At 56.2% G+C, this 13032-nt stretch overlaps 4 protein-coding genes and 1 non-coding gene across 5 annotated transcripts; 3 read left to right on the forward strand and 2 right to left on the reverse strand.

Moving 5' to 3' along the window:
• Positions 1 to 193: 193 nt before the first annotated feature.
• Positions 194 to 3590, forward strand: B0I36DRAFT_386451 (Afadin and alpha-actinin-binding-domain-containing protein). Its single transcript, XM_046161113.1, has 2 exons — positions 194 to 772; positions 854 to 3590. Exons 1-2 carry the CDS (start codon positions 590 to 592, stop codon positions 3416 to 3418), a joined length of 2748 nt encoding a protein of 915 aa, XP_046009337.1. The 5' UTR covers positions 194 to 589; the 3' UTR covers positions 3419 to 3590.
• A 1010-nt stretch (positions 3591 to 4600) lies between these two features.
• On the reverse strand, positions 4601 to 4711 carry B0I36DRAFT_t141. Its single transcript has one exon. It is a non-coding gene; the product is annotated as a tRNA-Trp (tRNA).
• Positions 4712 to 5653: 942 nt separating this feature from the next.
• Positions 5654 to 6991, forward strand: B0I36DRAFT_414464 (uncharacterized protein; the record flags this gene model as incomplete). Its single annotated transcript, XM_046162022.1, has 1 exon — positions 5654 to 6991. One exon carries the CDS (start codon positions 5654 to 5656, stop codon positions 6989 to 6991), a length of 1338 nt encoding a protein of 445 aa, XP_046009338.1.
• A 1091-nt stretch (positions 6992 to 8082) lies between these two features.
• On the forward strand, positions 8083 to 10818 carry B0I36DRAFT_329917 (mediator of RNA polymerase II transcription subunit 1-domain-containing protein). Its single transcript, XM_046154774.1, has 2 exons — positions 8083 to 8905; positions 8967 to 10818. The coding sequence occupies exons 1-2, from the start codon at positions 8522 to 8524 to the stop codon at positions 10740 to 10742; spliced, it is 2160 nt and encodes a 719-aa protein (XP_046009339.1). The 5' UTR covers positions 8083 to 8521; the 3' UTR covers positions 10743 to 10818.
• B0I36DRAFT_329921 (uncharacterized protein) lies at positions 10819 to 12991 on the reverse strand. Its single transcript, XM_046154775.1, has 2 exons — positions 12773 to 12991; positions 10819 to 12708 (listed from the first exon to the last, which is right to left on the reverse strand). Exons 1-2 carry the CDS (start codon positions 12800 to 12802, stop codon positions 10972 to 10974), a joined length of 1767 nt encoding a protein of 588 aa, XP_046009340.1. The 5' UTR covers positions 12803 to 12991; the 3' UTR covers positions 10819 to 10971.
• Between the last annotated feature and the right edge of the window lie 41 nt (positions 12992 to 13032).

Consider the following 13032-nt stretch of genomic DNA (forward strand, 5'->3'; position numbering starts at 1 on the left):
TCTGGGAGAATGTGGGGCCAATGCCGCCCTGTCCGTCCGGGGCGGCCGCTCCCCACCGTTGTTGTGATTGCCTCTTTTTGTTTACTTTGCCCCGCACAGCAGCCAATCAGCCAGCTGCAGTCGCAAGGGTCCTCATATTACGTCCTGGTCGCTCATTCACGTCACGACCCCCTCCATCAACCGCGCGCGCACTGTCTCGTCCTTTTTTTCTCTACCCCAGCGAGAGCAGCATTGTCTTGGGCTTGACTCCTGCTACGGACAAGCACTCGGCGTACGAAGCGAGATTTTGCTTGCACCAATACTCAGGCGACCACCTCCATACCATTCCAGCGCGCCTTGCGATTCACGAGATCACGGCCTCGAGTTACATCCCAGCCTTGTCACAACAGATCACCATCGTACCGTACCGAAGCTTCTTGACGACTACGCTGCCCATATCTACCGATTGCAGTCTGATTGCCCGGCTCGCGGCTGTCCCATCTACGAAAGTTGTCAACCTCGAGAGGCAACTCGAACTCGCCTAGTGTGACAGGTCACGTTCAAGACGACCTGCTCGCACGAACGAGCAAGAGCACACATGTGATTGATCATGGCCGAGATGGATAACCTCAGGACGGCATCCTTGTACATCAATAACCAGCTTCTTTCACGAGGCCTTCTGCGAGATGGCCAGAGTATCGACTTCGCAAACCCAGGGGCCGACCCGGGCGGCTTAGCTGCCGCCATGGGCCGGATCATGAGCGTAGTCAACGATTTGATCTTGAAGAGAGACGTAAGTTCTTCCAGTCACCACTGCACGGCCGATGATCCCCGGCGGCGTATACTCAATACTGACGGGTCATCTGTCTCACAGCGCGATGCCGAGCATCGCGAATCGCTCTCTAGCACTCTCCGCACACTACGGGCCGAGACCCTTCGACAAACCACCGACTACACGCGGCAGGCGGACAAGCTGGCCGATGCCCAGCGGCGGCTCGACAGCGCTGATTCAACAGAGCGGGCGATGCGCACGCAGCTCAAGACGGCCGAAGCCAACATCCACAAAATGAAGGACGAGATGCACAAGATGAAGACGCTCGTGGCGCAGACACGGTCCTCCTGTGCCAACGAAGTGCGCAAACGCGACCGGCAGATCGAGGCGCTCAAGAAGACGGTCACCGAGGCTGCGCGGGTGCGCGGCGGTGCGCGCAGTCGCGACGTCGTCACGATCAGCGTGACAGGGGACTTTGGGGCCGAGAGCAGTGGCGCGCCTGCTGGTGCCACCTCCGAGGCCGAGTACAGCTTGCGCATGGAGACGAACGAGTTCCTGACCCGGCTTGCAAGGGGCCTGAGCGAGGAAAATGAAGGGCTAGTCAATATTGTGCGACAGACTGTGGACAGTCTAAGGGAGATGGGTGGCCTGGAGGCCAGCTTGGGCAGCAGCACATCGGGCAAAGGCGCCGAGGAGCTCGCTGCGGAGCTCGAGGGGATCATGGACCACCTACGCAACATCCTCACGAATCCGTCCTTTGTGCCGATCGAGGAGGTGGAGATGCGTGATGAGGAGATTAACCGCCTGAGGGCAGGTTTCGAGAAGATGGAGATGCGATGGAAGGACGCGGTCAGAATGATTGACGGCTGGCGCCGCCGCATGGGTTCGGGTGGCAAATCGGTCGATATGGAGGAGCTCAGTATGGGCTTGAGACTCAGTCCCGTGCGCATCCGGGACATTGTCGAGGGCGAGCCGAGTCGATCAGAGGCTATGGAGCTCTCCTGTGTGCAGGAAGAAGAGGAGGAGGAGGAGGAGGAGGAGGTAGTCAAGAAGCACACCCCATCTCGTGCGTCCCCGCCGAGACTTCAGCACGTCGCCTTAGCACGCACGAGGTCGCCAAGTCCTATTGAGGACGTCCAGCAGGTCGAAGCGACAGATCCTGAGGTTGATGCGATGCAGTACGATGAGGATGGAGTGGAGGAGGATTCTGATACCAGCAGTATCTACGAGGATGATCTTCTCGAGGTGGAGGAGGTAGAGGAGCCCAACTTTGAGGTGCTCCAGGAGTCTACTGGCCCGGCCGTGCCATCATCGCCGCTGCCAGAACGACCACAGTTGAGCCCACTAAAGGACTCCTTTTCAGCCGGCAACAAGATGCTCGGCGAAGAGCGACCGCACTTCTCACGAAAGCGCGGCGCCGGCGATGCTTCTGCGGCTTCAGAAGAGCCGGTGAACCAGACCTCGAAGGGGCCTGTGGAAGAGGACAAGAAACGCGAAAAGCGCGAGCCTGTGCCCCCATCCCGCAACACGAGACTCGCTGCTCGGAGATCGCTGGAGAAGAGCGCTGAGAGTTTCGAGCTGGCGTACGAGAGCCCACACTTTGGGAAGTCGAGCGAGAAGGCTTCAGAGCTTAGGCTGTTCTCGAAGCCTGCCCCTCCTCTGACATTGCAGGGCAAGGACAAGAGCAAGACGGCGGCGCCAGCAAGGCCGAGGACAGAGAAGACGGAGCAGCCTGCTGCTGCTCCGTCGTTTCCCAGGAATGCCAGAAGCAGGGCTGCTGCTACCTCCAAAAAGGTAACAGCAGCCACAGAGAAGCCTGAGGGTCCTGCAGAGAAGAAGCTCAGGAGGAGTCTACCTGACTCCGAACCAGACGAGGGTGGTGGCGCGAGGCTGCAAGTACTTGTGCCGGCTGCAGCGGACAAAGTCGAGCTGGTCGCGGCGCCTACCGGCAGTGACAGCAGCAGCAGCAGCAGCAGCAAATCAAATGCAGTGAACCTTGGCCCAAGACCTCAGGCACTGCAACAAACTTGCAGCCCCATCCGGCCTCAGGGATCCCGCTTGCTACCACCGCGCAGGAGAGTCCCTGCCATACCACAGAGCCCTCTGACCATGGAGGCCATTACGGCCAAGCTGGCGGCTTCCGAGCGGGAGGCGGATGCGGCGAGGGTGCGTGCCAAGCTCAAGGCTGCGAGGCTCGGGCGTAGGGCTGGCGGTACTTCGCCGCCAGGTGCCGCAGCGTCGCCCGCGAAGAACAAGACAGCGGCAGTGGCCTCGTCATCATCACCACCAGCCGTATCCGCCGCATCACAGGAGGAACATGAAGAGCCTGTCAAGAAGACCGTCAAGACGACCTCGTCGCCGATCAGGATCGTCGAGCCGGACTCGGGAGATGACCAGGAGGCCCATGACGCGGTGAGGGTTCAACCAGTGGTGGAGGACGGGGATTTGCTGGACGACCTGGCTGCTCCCGAGTCTCAGGAGGAGGTGGAGCAGCAGCATCAGCAAGGATCAAGTCCCAAGATCGAAGTCGTCAAGCGCAAGCGCGACAAGCGCCTGAACCAGGCGACCTCTCGCCGGGCGTCGAGGAGGCGGTCCACCCTGAGCCCGTGGGAGCTCGAGAGTCTGATCTCGGGGAACGTTGGGCCTCCTAGTCCGACACGGGGTTGAAGAAGAAAAAAACGGCCTTGGTCTCGGAGGGACTGGTTCATGCATTGACCAGTTCGGGATTGGGAATAGATAGGCGAAGGCATGGGCCCGGGGCGTTTGGGAAGGGCGGGAAGTGTTCTTTATTGGCAGGAGTTCGTTGTGTAGAATAATATACCATTGTTTGTTGTTGCTGATGCAAATCTCTGCCTGGCTCGGCCGATGTCATGTGCCCGGTGCTAGCTTCACGGTTCTGACGGGAGACTTGACCCTGCAAGTCCCTTCTCCGCAGGTGCACCTTTACTCGATATGGAATGGGAAGTGTTCTATCGACTCGCGTGGATATGCGGGACGTAGTCGTCCTGCTGGTGAACACAAGCTTAGATACATCAAGCTGGCTTGAAGCATGAGACCCTGATACAGCGCGGCTTTCCACGACCCTCTTTCGTCTTACTTGCAACTAGGAATGTTGATATGTTTAACTAAGAGTTTGGTCGAGGTGTGCTGATGTATGAACGTCAACGCCTGATGTGACCGGGTGTAATGATATGGCATGTTCTTATTCATCGCCGAGTTCTGCATATTTCTAGCATTTGACGGGCCTCTGAACGTGCAGAATAGTATAAGTGCTCTCTAGTTTAGAAACGCCTTTTGCAATTTCGCTGACATCGGGAGAAACATGGTTTGGTCGTTGTAACTTGGTGTATAGCTGGTCCTCGTTCTCGTGATCCTTCCGTTCCTGCTTGAATCACTAGAAAGACAAGAGAAGTCGACGAAAAGCTGCCAGTGGAAAGTGGTAAATATGCTTGGTTGCCCTGCCAAAGGCCTGCTTAACCTTTTTTTTTCCTTCCATTTTTTCTTTTTTTTTTCTCTTCTTCAACACTAAAGTCATATAAGCCAGGAGGTCTAAGAATCAGACGGCTGCCAAGCCTGAGAGGAAGGTCGTATCCTCCAGAGGGGCAGGCCATGGACATGCCACGCGGTGCATCGGCTGTCAACGACACGACACACGGCGATGTGGGTCGCTGCACACGATGCAACTATTCGCAACCCCAGCGCCGATCTCAACACCCCAACTTCAAACACTAACAACTCCACCACCTGACACGCGAAAATTGCCAAAATAGTCTCAAATTGTAGCCCGGAGTCTGGGGAACAAAATGGATGCAAAAGAATGGCAAAAAGGCGGCCCAGGGGGGCAAAAAGTGACCCTGACCCGATTTGAACGGATAACCTTCTGATGGCATTAATCGTCGTTATTCAACGATTTGATCCAAGTAACTGGAGTCAGACGCGCTACCGTTGCGCCACAAGGCCTGTTATGATTATTGGAAAACCCACCGCTTGGGTGCGTATATAACGCCTGCACGCATCGATGCCCCAATGGTGTAAGGCAGGCACGTCCGTCCAGGGCAGAACGACTCGCTTGTGCCTCCCTCTCGGAGACAACTACCTGCAACTTAATGACCCTGCTCTCCATGAAATTCTGGGGCGATTCAAGAAGCTTATGCACGTCTATACATTATGCATGGTTTTCGTCTCTAGAATGAGGACTTATATCTGTCGTGCTGCCCCTGTAAGAGTCCTCTGATTATTGGCTTTGTTGTTGACTGCAGGGAAATCCAAAGACACGCACTACAGAAGCATACCTGCCTGAAGTTGGGACCTTCAAACCCTGTATCATACTGAAGCGTGGCTACTAGAGGCAGCCGTGGAGGCAATCACAATGCTGTTTGCGTTCCTGCCGATGTTGATCTAACTCGCCAGACTCAACCCCGTCACATCACCTTTTCATGGGACTGACTTTGTGCATTACTTCTTCGACGTCAAAGCTCATTGCGAGCATTTTTGGACACCACCTTTCGCAGGAGTGCTTTTTTTGGAAGAATACTTTTCCGAGCGACGTTCGCTGTTTGATGATACAAGCAAATGCCAACAACCCTGTCTCCTTGGCAGCCGGACCGACACAGCAGCAAGGTTCTGCCCACCGGCATCCCTCGGACCTGCTCGCCCAAGAAGAGATCGCGCCAGTAATTGCGAGTGGTACAACACCGTCGATGTGTGGCGAGCGGTCTTGACGATATTCCTGCTCTTGGTAGGTACTTTGGTTCTCCAGAGCTCTCGCAGTCGATGTCGCCGTCTAGCGAATAGCAATTGTTGACAAACTGCATTCAAATCCCAAGATACTTCGGTACACCAGCTGTCTCGTCCAAAGTACAAACGTCGCCCGGCTTGTGTTGGCACCAGCTGAAAGCTCTCATGGTCGAGATGACCGCCATGCAGCGTCAGGCAGGGAGACCGCGGCGCCACCTCCGCTCCTCAAGCTCTGACCAGGACATCCTTGGCGATGCATCTCAGAGGGACAAGCAGACAAATTACAACATGGAAAGCAACGGGCTTCATACTTCACGTCAAGCAGATTCTGCGTTCTTGAACGATGATTGGAGAGTAAACCGGCGTCCACGGCGAGCTACAACTGGCTACGCCAAAAGTCCTGCGGCTGCCCCCTTTCCATCCCGCGAGCCCGTTGCGGACCACACACAACGACCGTCACGCCACGGGCTTCATGTAGACACTTCAGTCACCGACAGATTTGGTTCTTGCCGATATAGAGCCTCCCCGATCGACTCCGTCTTAATACATTCTGCTCCCGCCAGGGAAAAGCAGACGGCGCCTGTGCGAGTCGTCTCGTCCGAGTCTGATTCGTCATGGGAGATGATGCCAGCCACGGTTGAGGTCAAGTCTGGATCTCTGCAAAAGACCAGAGATGCAGGACGGTCAACTGTAACCAGACGCAACATACCACTGTTTCGCCTCCGGCACACTTCTTCAATGCACAGTTCCAGCTCAGATAACGAATGCCCTTCAACACTTTCCCCAGCGCTCTTCATCGAGCTCCGTCAAATTGGTGGCCACACGGCTCCATTTCGTCCTCGTCCATGGGGCCCCGATGACCTAGCTGTTCTAGAAAGCGCAACTTCGTCGGTACATTCTTCCGAGGAGAACGTAGACACTGGCTACTCTTCTGTGTCACAGGGAACGTCACAAACAAGGACTTCACGCGCGAGACTGCCTGATGAATCGAATCAAGATTCCAAAGGCGATGAGGTGGCAAATGAGCAGGCCCGTTTCTCAGCGTTGATTGAGAGACTACAAAAGTCAGCATCGAAGAAGCGAAATTCACCCACAGGATCGGTTATCGAAATTCGCCCTCCTCACTTGGCAGCAGGACCCTGTTCAAGTGGTTCTTACCAGTTGCACATCTCTCGCCCCAAAACCCCTGCGGTTTTGTCGGCATCAATGACCGCTTCAAATGAAGCAAAGCTGAATCCGAAGGCCCCAGAGTTTCGCGGGTCTCTCTTATCTGCTCCGGAGCCTCTAGTCTCGCAACCTTTCCAGTATCCACAGAGGCCCTTTCAACCTCCTTGGGGAGTCGACGGGGAGTCACTCCAAAGCTTCCCTGATCCTAATGTTACAAACGACCAAGCTCGCCATATCGTGCCCAGCTATGAAGTCTTCAACGAGACTCAAGCAGCATACAACCCCTCCGGCCTCTTTGTGCCTGTCGTTCCTCAAGATGAGAGTCAAATCACTTAGCAAGAAGATCTGAAGGCTCTGAAATCGTGTATGAGAGAGATTGCCGACAAGATTGAGGCTCTGACGAGAGCAAACAGCGGGACGAAGTCGGAACATGCTCACTGGTTCGGGGAAGGTGTTATCCCTCCGTTTCTTGAACCCAATCAATCTGCGGCACATCTCCCTGTACCATGCCCTGAACGATTCATGCCAGATTCCGTGCCTGGTCCATCGCGAGCACAACCTATGCCAGGAGAGCCTACCACTTCTGTTCGACAGGACCTGCTCGCCTTGCATGACCATCGTCATCTTACAGACCGACGCAAGCAGCTGGCGGCGTGGTGTCAGCCGACCCTGCAACATATTCTTAATGGAGCTCACTCGGGTGTTCATTTCTATCAGCCGCCGAAAGCCCTCACAAGAGATTCCTCCTACCCCCCTCATGCGCAAGGCCCGGTCCAGCCGCAGCCTTCTGCCCCCGCGGCAGCTGCCAGCGGCGTTACACAGCCTAGCCTCACAACCTTGCGCCCAACTCCAGAACAAATTCAGCAGTTATTCGGGCCCAAGCCAGTCCGCAAGCCACGAGGTCCAGTTCGCCCAGGCGATCGCCAGCATGGAATGCACCAGCAGCAGTATGAAGAGTACCTGGAGTGGAAACGGACAAGTGACCGAGCCTATGCTGAGCAGTGCCGCGAGAGGCAGGCTAGACGAGCAACCCGCTTACATGTTCGGCAGCAGCCGGGGGAATCAGCCGCGAGAACCGATGCTTGATATCTTCATGGGCACTATAGGGCATGTGGCCCTTTCAATGACCTTTACCTTATAGAACTGAAAGCGCTTTACAGAAGATTGGAGATTCGTGAGGAGGATGACAAAATCCTGCAGAGCATATGGTCTTTATCCAAACATCACCAATCAATCCAAGCTCAGAGTATAGTTTCATCATGTCAGATAGTGAGCGAGCAGAAATAGTGGGTAGATGAGGACCTAGCATGCTTCTCTCATCAAAACCAAAGAACTATGATTTGGAACACAACGTTGCCGCAGAGAATTATCGTACCTGCACATTTGGGATTGAGCTCAACTTGCCTCAAGCATGGATGATCGTCGTGACTTGCAAGCCGGATGATTGTGTACTGTGCGCCGTGTTGTATCCACACACTGTACCACCTACCATAGCTTTCATTCTGGAAGGTCCAGATTGGAGCTTCCCAGTCCCCACTAACATTCGCGACGACGACAGCAGAGAGCGCTACTGCTTGTTCAACAAACCGCGGAGCTGAACCATCACTTGCCTGTGGCGACCAATGCGTTGGACTGCATACGACTCGTGATGCGGTGAGGACCTCCAACATCAGCGACAACTCAGGTCGCCCGTTACCCTCCCGATGTGAAGCGCACAGTCGACCCGCGACGGCCACCACTTTCCGACATCCTGCTTGCTGGCCGACTTGCCTCGCTGCGACACGGACGCGAGGCCACGAAGGGGAGAGCTTCCTCTACCTGGCCCGGACTTTTCTCAATCGTTCGTGATCCCAATTCCACCACGACATGTCGACACCCATGCGCCACGGCCCCTCGCAGCAGGGCCGCACTCCGTCACAACATGCTGGGACGGCGCCGACACCCCAGGCCTCGACGCCATTCTCCAACTCACAGACACAAGCTGCCTTTTCACCTCGGGGGCCGCGATCGTCGCCCCAGCAGTTCAAGAAGTCGCCCGCGGCCAAGAACTCCCCAGCCAACATGGTGGGACATCCGAGCAATGCGCCCGTCAACTTTGACAGCCCCTCTGCGGCTGCTGCGCTCGGCGCACTGGGCATCAACGATCTCGGGCTCGACAACATCAGCATGAGCGGCATGGTCACAGGCTCCGGGCGCGGCAGCGAGGAAGAGTTCAGGAAGAAGCTGGACGATGTCATAGACATGCTCTGGGTAGGTAGCCAGCACGATTGCCATGCTTTGAAGCACGAGTAGGTGCTGACTGTTGAAGTAGAATGCAAAGAGTGCTCTTGTGAGCAACGACGGTCTGGAGCGTGTGGCAACACACCTCGGTCTCGAGTGTATGTGGGAGGATACGATAGGCGGAGGGGAAGGTGCCAAGACTCTAGTCATTGCCGGGACTGCTTTCTCGGTCGAGATCAATGTCAACAAGCACATTGTTCAAGAAGCTGCGCTTGCGTTCGGTGAAGAGATCCCCATCGTGGACAAGCATGTCGAGAAGGCGTCTGCTGTCCTTAAGGATGACCTCGTCCTCGCGCCTGGACAGACGCCGCTCACAAAGCGGTTGCGAGACTTCTGGAGCAACCTGGAACGCCTGAGGGATCTGGACAAGCTGAGCGTCAGCCCCGGCTTCAACTGCCATGAGGCCATCGCCGGTCTGTACGAGAGTCTGCACAGCCTCCATCAGTGGGACGTGACCAAGCTACGCGAGATACCAGAGCTGAGCGCAAAGCCGAACGAGCAGATAGAGGTTTGGGCGTTGGCCGCAAGAAACGGCGTACCACAGATGCATGTCCGCCACCGCGTCGGCCTCACACTCGACTACTGGATGGAGAAGTACAAGAGGGCTGCCACCCGCATCGGCAGGGAGGATGCAAAGACATGGGGCATCTACGTGAGCTGCACGCCAGCGGACAGTATCGCGTACAACCCCGTGCGAGTGTCCGACAAATGGATTGGGCCCAGTGTTGAGAAACTGAACCCGTCAGAGGAGGAGATGATGATGGCGGCGGGAAACCCAATCATTGACTGGTTGGAGCCGGCGCCCACGCTGCTACCCTCGAATGACAGCACAAAACCACAGTCAAGCATGGATCCAGCTGCCGATGGCATGCTGTCAGGCCCCAAGACCCCGGAGGTGGTCTTTATGGCCACCTTTGAGCCTCCCGTCATCGTGACGAACCACGCCGCACTCGAGATCTACAAGTTCTCCGGCACGCAGCCACAAATGACTACGACCACGTTTGACGCCTGGCTCTTCCCGATACCAAAGGGTACAATGTACGACCCCAGTGAGCCGCGTGTTATCGAGCATACTATGCAGGTGCCGACTTTTGCACGCCGCTTGGAGGGTCAAGAGCAGGACGAAGCAGAAGTCAAGTCCCACAGGAACACGCTCCATATATACAAGCCGGTCTATGGACAGGTTCTGAGAGCAGTTCCGTTCTCTCACCCGCGGGAGCTGGTCCAGATGCTGCCAACCTTACGCCAGTACGCATTTCTCTCGACACTGTTGTATCGCAGCTTCGCGCCAAAGCATGACGCCGATACATCAGGAGCGGGAGCATTACGGCCACAGCAGAGCCGGGCTAATGGCGCCGGCACGACCACTAACGGGACCACTCCAACAAAGAAGAGCGGCAGCACAGAAAACACGACGGCGATAAGCGACTTTGACAGCTTCATGTCTGGCACACAATCACAGCCAGCGCGCGGAGGTGCGACCGGAACAACGTCCGGTGAGGCGGATCGTTCATTGCTGGTTGACATCACCTTGACCGCACACCCCGTGCCGCGGCTCCAGGTCGTCTTCCCTTTCCGCTCCGAGACGGCCAATATCCAGCTCGAGATTCAGCCGGGCGGGAAAGTGCACATCATCTCAGACAATGTGTTTCCAACACATGGCATTGACAGCACGAGGCTTGGCAGCACGGGCAACAAGGCAAGAGGTGTGCTAGGATCGCTGTCCGCGGCACAGTGGGCCAAGAAGCTCGAGTTCACGGAGGATATTGGCGCCTGGGTCGAGCTCATCAAGCTTTCGCTTGAATGACGGCCATCTCGTGGATTCGAGTTGGCGAACGAGACTCAAGTAGATAGCACGTGGAAATATACCCTTATGGACGCACCTTGCGGTTCGAATAGATGCGTTTGATGTGAAGTCGATCATAGCAGTCTCATGTAACGTGATCCATGTCCATACTTTGGAACACTCTTAAGCTCCTTGCTTGTCTAGGTGTAAGAACAGCCTGGCAGGCTAGCCCTTTCATGATCGGGACTATTCAATCGAGCAACGCCCAGTCGCACGCGACAGCCCACCTCTCGAGACTATCGCCCAACGTGATCTCCCAAGTGGGCCTGGCTATGCCAACTATGATTCCAGGCTTGACTGGCCTCCTCTTGGCGATCCCTGGCGTCGTCCGGCCCTCGCCAGCGAGTATTATCTTCACCCGCAGATCAGGGCTCACTGCATAGCTGTCATGGTCTCGCCCTTGCCCGAGTGACGCATGAGGGTGACTTTCAGGCACTGCAGTGGTTACTGGCGCCACTGCGCCACCATCATAATCCATATTGTCGTGACTTTCGTCGACCTCTGCGGTTGTCAGATCGTCGCCAGGTTGGCCGGAAAATTCTGCTTCAAGCGCAATAATTTGATGTCCATGGACGAGATACATCCCGCCGGATCCTGCACTGACACGATCCTCCATGGAAGTCGTCACTTCGTCCACAACGACCCTCGCGAGCCAGTCCCCCTCTCGCTTTGATCCTGTTGCAGCTTCCATGTCGACGAGCCAGTCCCGAAGTTCAGAGGCGAGCCCGCCAGGTATATACTTATTTCCTCCTTTGTTGTTGCGTCGCGATGGCGAGAATGCTTCTGGAAGTGGATCGTAATGGCGCTCGTGTGGTTCAGCTCCGAAGCTTGTGCTGTGCTCAACGTCTTTCTGTCTGAACCGCGGTGCCCGATGGAAGGTGGGTTGTTGCTGCGGGCGTACTGAGAATGACGCTGTAGATTGTTGCACAGCCCCCAGATCCGCCCTCTCTATTGTTTGTTGGATGTCTGAATGATCTTGCTGAGCCTCCACCTGATAGTGGTCGCCGTCAATGTAGATGTTCATCTCGTCGTCTTCGGGGTTTTCCTCTCTTAAACGAGGGAGGCCGGGCTCTGCTTCGTTGAGCCCTCCATATGGCCCGACATCCTCATCGACCGCAGGACCCGTAGCGTCAGCTAATGACGGCGGGAGGTTTATATCTTTTTCTTCTTCTTCTTCTTCTTCTTCTTCTTCTTCTTCTTCTTCTTCTTCTTCATGCGGCAGCACAGAGGAGATTGATATGCGTCTCCGTTTAGGCGATGATGGACCTGGGTTCTCTTCTGCTGGTGGGGAACTGCTCCCGTTCGGATAATCGTCATCGAAATCCACCAGGCGAGCGTGCTTTGCAGCGTCTTGATCCCCAGGGCCGCCAGAAGGAGGCGATGACTCGGTCACTATCGATTCGAGCACATCACTGTCGTCCCTACCCGATCTCCGAGACGAGTGGCCCCGCGCAAAGGCAGCAGCAACGTGCGCTCCAAACTCTGGGCCGCGCTGCTCGAACCCGGAAGGTCCGAGAGCATCAGAACTCCTCTTATCCTCATCCTCTCCCGGGGACACAGAATGAGGAGGCAGTGGCGGTGAGCTGTCAATCAAGTCCTCATCGAACGAGCCCGTCCCTGGCCCTACGTTCTTGGCGCGAGAGGAGCGGAAATAGTGCCCGCTTGGAGGCGCAGCTGGGGTCGACGGCGGCTGTTCCTGCCGCTGTTGGGAGACCCTGGGCGTCGAGTGCAGAGAGAAACGGGGGTTTGCGTGGAACTGCTGCGAACCGGGATGGTGGTGGTGGTGTGCTACATGACTCTGTGCCGGAGGAAGTGAAGTCTTGGGCGTCTCATGCTGCTGGCGTTGTGATGATCCAGCTGTGCCGATGAGGCTGCCGGTCCCGCCATGGGATTTCCTGGGCACGAGAAAGCGGTTTGGCGTGGGTGTCTGGGAACATTGTCAACACGATGACTTTGGATTGGGCTCGAGAACGAAGCGAGGTGAAGCATACCGCAGGCGGGATAGGAGGAGGAGGCGGCATCTTGGTCACTGGACGTCTCGCGTCATTGCTGGTATGATCGCTCCGATGAGCCAACAATGAACCGTCGTGGGTGTTGTCATTTGCCCGATATGCAACCTGCCAAGTGGGATATAGCTCTGGAAAGCAATTCACATTGCGGCGCGCGTGGTGTGAATGTGCAGGCTCATGGGCCACGCATCGACAACATGTTGTAGTCGTGAAGGCCCACTCGGCCGTTCTTGCCGTCTCTC

The sequence above is a fragment of the Microdochium trichocladiopsis genome (genome assembly GCF_020744255.1).
Source record: "Microdochium trichocladiopsis strain MPI-CAGE-CH-0230 chromosome Unknown B0I36scaffold_8, whole genome shotgun sequence".
NCBI lineage: Eukaryota > Fungi > Ascomycota > Sordariomycetes > Xylariales > Microdochiaceae > Microdochium > Microdochium trichocladiopsis.